Raw genomic sequence first — 9,988 nt, forward strand, 5'->3', positions numbered from 1 at the left:
AGACTCTTTAGAAAATATCCACAATCCCTTTCAGAGAAACAAAGAAACAGTCTTAGTAAGATCAGTGTAATTGTATTCACCTCCGATAACTAAAAGCAGCGCTCTTAAGGTGACAACACTGACCACTGAAATCCAGTGGTCATAAACCCCATGATAAAACACACATTCCCTGTTTGATTACTGCAGCCACGTCCCTGTTACAAGAAGCAGCCAATTTCCCTCTTCATACAGCTAGCAGTAAGGGAGAACGTGAATCAGAGGGAATGCTGTATTTTGGCAGATATATGAAAAAATAAAATATCCACTTGCTGTGCTTTTGTTGTTCCCAACTTTTCAGTAAGCTAGGTGAGTCTGGGAGGCAAACTGGGAAAACAAGGGGGGACAAAAAAAAATAGTTTAGCAGCAGCAATCTGCTTGATCTTCTGGAACCAGCAATCCACTCTGTGTAGTCACTACTCTGGAGTGCAGCAGTGCAGGCTAACCACAGGTTAGAGCAGAGGCCTTCAAAACGTCACAACTCTGGGTACTTTCACTTTTGGTTTCTGCACCTTTGGCGTTTCTGCAATTTCTTCATAATCTGCACTCATTCCAATGGCCCATCGTCCAACCGTAACCTGATCTGCAGAGTGAGACACAAGAGGTTACGGGAAGGCTAAGCATTACCATTACATCAAACTTTTGCATTTCAGGAAGATCCGACCCGCAAAGGGCCTGTTATTACTTCACCAAAGATCTGTCCATGTCATTCTGGCCCTGAATCCAACTCTCCTTACAAAACTTTTTTTTTTTTAAATGTGTTTTGTAAACACCCTTTCTTCCCCCATGCGGATTGTCAAGGTTCAGAAATCACTACATTTTTTTTTCCTATTGGACTGTCCAAAGAAACATTAAAGTAGTATGCAAATGATGCATTAGCTCTCACATGAAGTCCAAATAACTCTTAAGATGAACATTTCAGAACAAGTCGAGGAGAGACCCTCTCTATTATAGATGAAAAAACTCAGCCTGAGGAGACACAACAGAGCAAAATCTCCGTTTCCCAACTCACATCAAGTCATTCCACCTGAAGAAACAAGCCTGTAGTGCCTAAACTTCTTTGCAGCTACCAGCTGTCTTCCTGTAACTTAAAAGTACTTTGCATGATGCAAAATTGTTCCAAAGAGTATTACAATTCTTACCAATAGTGTCACAGTTCCAACTAATTGAAGTATTAACGAGCAATAATAGTTTTGAAACATTAGCATAAAGGCTAAGATGTCCCTTGAGAAATTAACAGCAGCTGTCAGTCTTCATTATGGACATAAAACTTAAAAAAAAAAAAAAGAGAAGTAAAAAAAAAATTCCAGTTCTGCTTCACATATAATTTAGAACCTTACCACCAAAGAGCAGAAAGACTTGCACTGGACTTCACTAACAGCTGAAGAGTGCCATTTCCTGCAACGGCTGGCCCAGCTTTGAGCAACACTGTTCCTTACAAATATTTCTTTTCTCCTACTGCATCTGTACAGGTTTTTGATTTACAGAAACCGTTAACCACACAAAGGTAGTTTGCCATCCATGTGGTGTGCAGAAATCCAACAAGGGCTACGTTACAAACTTTCAACTCAGCAGTCATCTGAGTGGTCACCTCCCAGCAATCTGCTGTGGCTGGTGAGTTTGGGGAAATTTTAGAGTCTTTTCATATCAAAAATTCCACCATACCAGTTAAGACTCAATCTCACTTGCTCTAAACTAGCAAAGCAGCATACATCTAGAATGTTACATACGGTCTCAGATGCAACTATGAAAGATCAGATACAGAAAATGGCTAAAGTATAGGCCTCTATTGCATCCACAAGTATTTCTTACATAGATACCATAGAAATGGTATACTATTAACCCAAAAGTTCTATAAGCCATACAAAGTAGAAAAATGCACAAACAAGTCACCACTTCAGCAACAGATTCATTCTTCAAACCTGTTTGACGCTTTTGCCTGCCTTAGCACAGCTTTTTTGGTATATATAACATACTTTTCCCACCCACACGAGGAACATGCAAGCAAGCTGCTTTATTAGCTGGTGAATCCAGATGGACAGATCTCCTGACTCCTCTTTCTCTCCCGTCTTGAGTGACTTGGAACATTTGCCTGCACACGCAGCTTTTACAAGCTGCTAGTACCACCACCTTGCAACCAACATTGTATTTCGTTCCACCACTTCACAGAGAAATCATCAAGAGAAGAAACTAGTTTTGTTCCACAGCTAAGTTATGAATAGCAGCATAAATACTGGCTAACAAATACATATTAGCTCATATTATCTTCAGAAACCCACATGCTACATTGTTTTTTTTTAAAGGAAGGTTCAAGTTTTGCATTGCAACGTAATGCCTCCTCCACATACCCCTTAATATAAGCACTCATTCCCAAAGGAAGGTCACCTTTGCTATTTGCAAGTTCTCTTTTCAAACTATTTTTTTCCTGACCAAAGTTGGGCAAAGCAGTAATTAAGTATTACTTAATTGTGCACTCAAATTTCACTCTGTATACTCCCCTGCATCTCACCCGCATTCTGTTTTTCCGGACAGTCTTTTCTGAAGTGCTCCACAGATCCACAAAGTCTGCATCCACCACCTGGTAAGAGAAAGTTGTTGCTCATCTGGGAAAATCATGAACACCGCCCCCCCCCCCCCCCCCCCAAAAAAAAAAAAAAAACCCCGACCCTCCCACACTACTTTGCTCTCACTCATATACTGAAAAATCTCATTCTACTTATCTTATTTACAGGTTGCCACTACAGAAAAGGAAATGTCCCTATCGAGAGGTCTGTGGTCCTTGGCACAACGTTGTAACATTGTGGAGCGGATACGCAGCCAGCTTTGGAAGCCTGCAAAGACAGCTTCCTCTGCCTCCGCGTCTCTGACAGACAGACAGAGTTGTTTGTAACCATACTGCTCTGTAAAGCATCACATACTACAGATTCCAGTCACCACATACTGAATATTTCTGATTTGTTGGAAGCTCTCTTTTTGAGAAACTAAGCTGAATTCTGCTGAAATCCATACTCAAAGAACTTCTTAAATTAACAGGTGCTCCTGAGAGGCAGGAAATCCAACTGAGGTACTGTGATACAAAATATAAATTCCACTCATAATCCAAACATTGAAAGTAAAGTGATTTTTCTTCCAATTTAACTGTGCTCTAAGATCACCCTTTTGAGTTTACCAGATCTCAAGTTTGTACTGGGAGACAGAATGCTATGTGTTAGTGCCAACAGCAAAACAGGGCAGAGCAGATTCTGAGTGAAATCTTCAAACCTGGATCACATTTCTCAATAAATTCTCTTAAACTGAAGATGTCCTCTTTCTAGTGAGAGCCCTTGTTTTGTGTGGACCACTCCCAAAGTCTTACGCTATAGTACAAGAATACATTTTTATCATGTACTTTCAGTATACGTACATACAAATACACACTGACTATGTACCTACAGCCTATTATGATTTTGTTCCTTCGTGTGCCTCTAGATATTGCAATCACCAGCAAGTTCACATACTTTGCATCTCATATTGTCATTTAACATTGTTTACAATTAAAACAGCAAGCCCTAGGTAATCAATATTCTGAATTCCCTAGAATTAATCTGCTTTTACCAACAGTAAAAAATATGCAGAAATTCCTTTCAGTCAGATCCTCATTTGCTTGCAATGTTACTTTGTTCCATATCCACTAAGTATGAAAAATGTGTTTTGGTTTTAGTAAATTAGTACACTCACCTTCAGCATACAATCCTTTGGGATTATCTGGACATGACCTTGACAGATGCCCCATCTCACCACAGATGAAACATTTTGCATATGGAAATGCCCCTGCAAAATCCCACACAGCTTATGATCCACATTAAAAACTTTGTAAAGTCACAGACAACTGTGAACACACTATAATGACAATATTTTACTACACTCATACTATAAACATTACACTATCAAGTTCGTTGTTTTAATATCGTATTCTGTTAAATGTATTAAGCTATCTCCTCAAAACAGTTAAATTACTAAACCGGAAGGCTTTTCTTTCAGTAGTCAGAAGACTCAGACCAAAGCATCTCAAGAAATACAAACTTCTGAGACATACCAACTGCTGGATCTATTTTTGCTTTGCATTTGCTGATGTCATGTTCTGTGGATCCGCACCGGTAACAGATTCCTGTACCCATATCTTGACTTTCAAGTACTGCAGGACAATCAGCAACACCATGGCCAGGTTCTCTACAGTGGAAACATACCTTTGAAAATAAAAATTAAGGTATATGCATTTTCAAAGACAGTTAGCACAGCAAAACACAGTGTTTACAGGTAGATTACTAAAGAATTTACTTAGCAGATTACCACCTGTAGCCAGTAGACTTCTACTAGACCACTGTTTCTCATGGCTGAAACCTTGAGTGTACTATGAGATATGCACCTTCAATGTTGAGATTTGTGGTTACACTAACATAAAAAGACAAGATTTTGTCAATGGCCCTCAAAGACTTGAAAATTCCAGTCTAACAAGGCCTTCCAGCTTTTCAGAAGGCAAACATATCACGGGATTTTTCTCCCCAAACAGCTAGACAGAACAGATATTACACCTCAATCACGAAACAACTGTCAGTGGTCTATGCCATTAAACTGTATCGTTATGGGTACTCTTCTCCTTTTACCAACACCACTGTATAGGGTATTCACCCACCGGCAACCAAGTGCTCTGGATGAATGACAACACTTACTTTGACTACAGCACAGCTCCCCAAGATTTTTAAGTACTACTGCAGTAAGTGCTTAGGTGAATACAAGAAATGTTGCACCAGTCCTACGATTTACTCATTAAGAACTTGGCTATCCCAGGTTAATTAGTAGTAACTCTCTTTACTATGTTGCCAGTTACACTCAGCACAAATTTATGCTGAATGCATTTAAGTCTGTGCTGAGAGAACTCCTTTTAGACAGTCTCATTACAGTCTGCTAAAGATCTCACTCCAATTCTCAAGCAGAAGACACTGCAGAAAGAGGCCCCAAAAAAGCAGGAACATTGTGCTGGCGAATTACATCTAGAAACGCACTGAATTAGTTTCACCCAGGAGACAGGAGGGGCTGTGAATCCATCATAAGCTAGCAAGCACAGTGTTAAACCGAAAAAGCCATGCTAAAGGCTAAGACTGAAGCCGAATATCATTGCTTGTTTCAAAGTCGGGTTACTTAACGTTTTATAAACGTGAAACGCCATTTAGTACACGCTATGGGTCCAGCAGGTACGGCACTGGCCTCCTCGCTGCACCGCCCCTGGCAGCGCCAGCAGAGCCCAGGGACTCCGCATTTCCCAGAGAGCTTCTCCCAAGTTTTTAACCGGCTGCCACGACCAGCAAACCCACCCCCCCGACTCAAGACAAAACTCACCATGGCATTTTTCTTCATTTCTTGCCTTTTCAGCCTCCTACTCTCCCGCCGCTTGTCCTTTTTCAAGGCTATGGCCACCTCCTTGTCCAGCCCAGCGCCGGCTGCTTCGGCCGCCTCGCCACCCGCCGAGCTCTGCCTCAGGAACGCCGCAAACCCGTTAACGTCTTCGTTCAGATAATCCTTTTTCTTTCTGTTCTTCTTCTTCCTCGTCTCTTGCTCCTTCTTCAGGCAGAGAGGGCCGGGGCGGCCCCCCGGCGCCACCATCTGCTCCCAGGGGGTGGCAGCCAGCGCCTTTTCGCCGGGCGCGCCGCTCCGGCGGGCCCACCTGGTCATGGCAGCGGCGCGGGCAGCTCCTGGGGGCGGCGGGCAATGGGTCAGGCGGCAGGCAGTGGGGCAGTGGTGCAGGCAGCGCCCCGGGCAGCGCCCCACGGCTTCCCACAGGGCACGGCCTGCACCCACGGGGCGGCCGCGATGCCTCAACCCCGCCCGGCCCCTCGCCCGCCTCCTCAGGCGGCGGCGGGGGGGGGCGACTTACCGAGCCCCCTCAGCCCGCCCGAGGGGCGCCCCGGCAGCCGTCCGGTGCCGGCAGCGGAGGGCCCGGCCCCACGGGGCCGCGGGGAGGCCGCTCACCCGAGCCCGCCGCGGCAGCACAGACCGCCCGGCAGAGCGGCGCGCCGGAAGTGCAGCGGAACGCACCCGCCGCGCCGCCTGCGGGGAGGGCGGGCGTGTCGCAGGACCGACACTGACGTCACTTCCGCCCGCCGGGCTGGCCCCTGTGGCGCCGCGCCGCCGCCATCTTGAGGCCCGGCTGTGCGGGGGCTGAGGCGGTGAGGCGGAGCCGCTCTCCGGAGGGAGGTGCAGGTGCTATTGCGAACGCGCGGGAGCGGCCGCCGGCGTCTCCCCGTGGCACAGCGCACCGGCCGCCGGCCCGGCAGCGGCTCTCCGCCTCGCCCCGTCACCGTAGTGCACTTGCAGGGTCGTGCTGTTTCCCCCCCCTTTCAGTCGTGCTGCCGAAACGCTTGGTGCCGTGGTGCCCTCACCTGCTCGTTAGCGTGTGTGCCGTTGTCCGTACGGCCTCTTTGAAACGGATGTGCCCCTAGTGCGAGCGTGCACCTGCAGTGTGTTCAGGCACTCCGAACCGCCTAGCCCGCTTCCAGACATTTAACTTTATTGCAGAGGTAAACCGAGTTGTGGGACATAGCCCTTTGCAGGCACCTGTGCCGCCCGGGGAGCTTTATTTTGTATGGGGGATGCGAGAGGGGAAAGACGGGCTTTTGCTTCGCTCTGCATGCACGCTGCAGAGATGTACAGAGCACACGCAGGATTTCCTCACCACTCCTTTGACGTGCGGAATTAGACTCTATAACTCGAAAGTTGTAAAGTAGGTATGTTTATTGCGCGCAGGTGCGGAATTAGACTCTATAACTCGAAAGTTATAAAGTAGGTATGTTTATTGCGCGCAGATGCACGGGGGATCGCTCCTCCACAAGCGTGCATACCCGAAGTGACGAACCATCTCACATTTATACAATGAAACAAATGAATATTCAATTAACGCCTATACATATTCGTTACCTAAACCCCGCTTCGTATGTTAATTAGCTTATCAGTCCGTTTCCTGGAATGTGGTGGTCTTGCAGGTTTGTAGGTGATTCATGTTCTTGTGACCATCTGTGGCCATCCCATCTTCTCCAGCAAGGAGACTTAGCACTCCCTCCCTCTAGATAGCATTGGAATATCTCTCATCCTTTTCTCATTCTTTTTTAAATAGCCCCTTTGTTAGAGGAAGAGGGGCAGGCGTCTCCCCAAAACTGTAGTTGTCTCCTCAGAGCTGTGTGCCTATGTGACCAGACACCGCACCCATGACCAGTCACCATACCCACATTCCTTGAGCAGACATATACAATCACAGTCAATGTCCATTGTCCCCATTTCACACTATTTCTCCATATCACCTTAGCGATGCACTGAGGGACGTACGCTCTTACCCTGCTTGTGGTGAGGTTGTCCTCTTGGAAAGAAGTCCAAAATTTGTTTTGTTTCTTGATCATCTTTTTCCTTGCTCCTCAAAGTGGTCAAACCCTGCGACAGGCTTCCTGGAGAGGTGGTCGATGTCCCACGCCTTTTCAGTGTTTAAGAGGCATTTGGACAATGCCCTTAATAACCGTGCTTCAACTTTGGTCATCACTGTGAAGTGGTCAGGCAGTTTGGACTCGATGGCTGTTGTACACCCCTTCCAGCTGAACTATTCTGTTCTGTTCTCTTGTCATTTTCTTCCTACCTCCTTTCCCTACCAGTATGTACTGAGGAAATCTCTGCTGACATTTCTTCCCAGCCCTGCACTAGCAGAAGGGATTGAATGGGCAGTCATGTCCCAGCCCCTGTCACCTTGTTGGCAGGAGGCACATACTTTCTGATGGGGGTAGAGCTCTGGGTCATATCCAGATCGTTTGACCATCCAGGTAAATTTGCAAAGGGCAAGTGTGGTGGGATTTTTGTGAAAGGGTTGTGTTAATCCAGTTTCACTGGGTGTCCACAGGATGGCAAAACCCCACATGTCTGACCCTGGGGAGGCTGAGACGAAGCCCTCAGTCTGAAGCAGGATGTGCTCTTCAACTAAATGGCTGCAAATCCTTTTGAGGTGAGCAATACCTGTTCATTTCCCTGTGGATTTTTTTATCCTACTTGAACTCATTTTCAGAAATGCCTGAGCTGTTTTCCTTAGAAAAACAAGCTAAACCACAGGATCCTGAGAACAGTAGTACTCCCTCAGAGCAGATGTCCATGGCCTAATACTCTTGTCTCTGAAGTGGGCAACCATAAACATCATTAAAAGGAAGGCCTACAAGCTGTGCAAGTCTACTTGTGCCAGGGTCCTGGGGGTGTGCATTGCCCTCAGTGGCTGGGACTGGCCTCCCCTGGGACCACCAGCACCCCATCTCCTGCCAAGGACACAGGGGATGTGTCTCAGCTTAGCCTGGGCCCTTCAGTCCCTGCCTGAGCCATGTTGTAGATGTGCCCATGCCTGCCCCTGTCTCGTGGCTGGGCCTGGGCCCTGCCCTGCAGAGAGCTGCTCTCCTGGAGGGACCCCTCAGACCCGCTCACAGCTTCTCACTCCAGGCACAGCACAGCATGACAGTTCTGTTCCTGGTGTTCACCATAGGTTTAATAACAACGATGTGACTGTTATTTGCCTGAAACACCAGGGCTTCCTTGGCTCCAAAAATGCTTTCAATGACACAAATCACAAAGGTTACAAGTGGAAACGGGATTTTCTTTTATTCTTCTGAACCTGTTACAGAGCCAATGCTCACAAGCATTAAGACAACACACGTGTAGCCAGGAGCAGGCTGGTGAATCCCTCAGTTCAGCTTGAAAAAACATCCCTTGCAGCCTGACAAAGGAAAGGCACAGAGCCACGGAAAGAAGCAGCAGAGACACAGGCCAAGCAATGCCTGCTTGCTGAAGAGTGAGAGCTTCACGAATCAGGGCTGAAACTCACCACACAAAAGAGCAAGAAGAAGAAGGTGGTCTGTGGTGCCACAGGGTATTTTCCAAAGTATGGCACGTATCGATGACAAGCGCACTTTTTGTCTTCAGAAATGTGCTCTGCCACTGTGCTTCTTGGCCAGGGATGCATGGAAATTGATCTCATGCCTGCCCTGCGCTTGCCTTGCGTGCGGGGAGAGCTGGAAAGGGGCAGCTCCTGATGGGGCAGCGAGCCTGAAGCCCTGCCAAGCAGACACTGTTTGGCAGCAGGCAGAAGCCCTGGGGAAAGGGAGCCGAGGGCAGAGCAGAGCTGGCTCCTGCCAAGGCTTGCGATGGGCAAGAAAGCCAGAGCGCCAGGGCACCGGGGTGCCTCGGGGTTGTGAGAGCAGTGGGCAAGAACCTGGCCGAAAGGGCCCCGAGGAGCCCTGGCCAGGGGCTGTGCTCAGTGCTACAGAGGAAAAGCAGCAACCCGCGGGGGCCATGCTGTGCCCTGCCCCCCACCCCCCGGGAGCCTCGAAAGCTTCGTGGGGCACCAGCAGCAGGCACCTCACCAGAATGGCCCTGCCGAAGGAGCCCTGGCCAGGGACCCTGCTCAGTGCTGCAGAGGCAGGCAAAAAAACCCTGGGCAGGGACACTTGCTTGCCCACTGCGGGGGAAAAAAAGCCTTCCTCCCCCCAGCTGCAGGGCATGAGAGGCCATCTTCGTGGGGCATGAGCAGCAGGTGGTGACCTGGCCCAAGGGACCCGAGGAGCCCTGACAAGTGGTCGCGCTCAATGCTGCAGAGGAAGGCAAAAAACCCCCGGGGGCCAGTGCCAGTGTGCCCCGGGTGAAAATTCCTTCCTGACCCCAGGCAGCGCGGGCGATCGGCTGTTCCCTGAGCATGTGAGCAGTACCTGCTTCCTCGTCCCACGGGCTGGGCACGCCTCCCGGGAGATGCCCAAGCCCTATTCTACCTCAACCCAGAGCCAGCTTCCAAGGGTGACCAAACAACCCTGGCCTGAACGACCCTGGGGGGCAAGAATCCTTCCTGTGCCTGGCAGGGCACCAGTGGGTGCTCCAAAGCTCTGGGACTTCTGGCAGTATCTTT

General features: G+C 48.3%; 1 protein-coding gene and 1 long non-coding RNA gene across 2 annotated transcripts; both read right to left on the minus strand.

Moving 5' to 3' along the window:
* Window positions 1–56: 56 nt before the first annotated feature.
* On the minus strand, window positions 57–6,077 carry ZCCHC9 (zinc finger CCHC-type containing 9). The gene is made up of 5 exons (XM_080372574.1): window positions 5,413–6,077; window positions 4,112–4,262; window positions 3,754–3,846; window positions 2,546–2,614; window positions 57–619 (listed from the first exon to the last, which is right to left on the minus strand). Exons 1-5 carry the CDS (start codon window positions 5,743–5,745, stop codon window positions 504–506), a joined length of 762 nt encoding a protein of 253 aa, XP_080228700.1. The 5' UTR covers window positions 5,746–6,077; the 3' UTR covers window positions 57–503.
* A 768-nt stretch (window positions 6,078–6,845) lies between these two features.
* On the minus strand, window positions 6,846–7,367 carry LOC308056757. Its single transcript, XR_013924956.1, has 2 exons — window positions 7,268–7,367; window positions 6,846–7,236 (listed from the first exon to the last, which is right to left on the minus strand). It is a non-coding gene; the product is annotated as an uncharacterized lncRNA (long non-coding RNA).
* Window positions 7,368–9,988: the final 2,621 nt, after the last annotated feature.

The sequence above is a fragment of the Falco punctatus genome (genome assembly GCF_963210335.1).
Source record: "Falco punctatus genome assembly, chromosome: Z".
NCBI lineage: Eukaryota > Metazoa > Chordata > Aves > Falconiformes > Falconidae > Falco > Falco punctatus.

Excerpts from the sequence above, each read along its gene's own strand:
- ZCCHC9 (XM_080372574.1), bottom strand. The coding sequence starts at position 5,745 with ATGACCAGGTGGGCCCGCCGGAGCGGCGCGCCCGGCGAAAAGGCGCTG. Across the intron at positions 4,263-5,412 it reads AAATGAAGAAAAATGCCATG|GTATGTTTCCACTGTAGAGA; the intron begins GTGAGTTTTGTC and ends TTATTTTCAAAG. Across the intron at positions 2,615-3,753 it reads CAAAGGATTGTATGCTGAAG|GTGGTGGATGCAGACTTTGT; the intron begins GTGAGTGTACTA and ends TTCTCTTACCAG.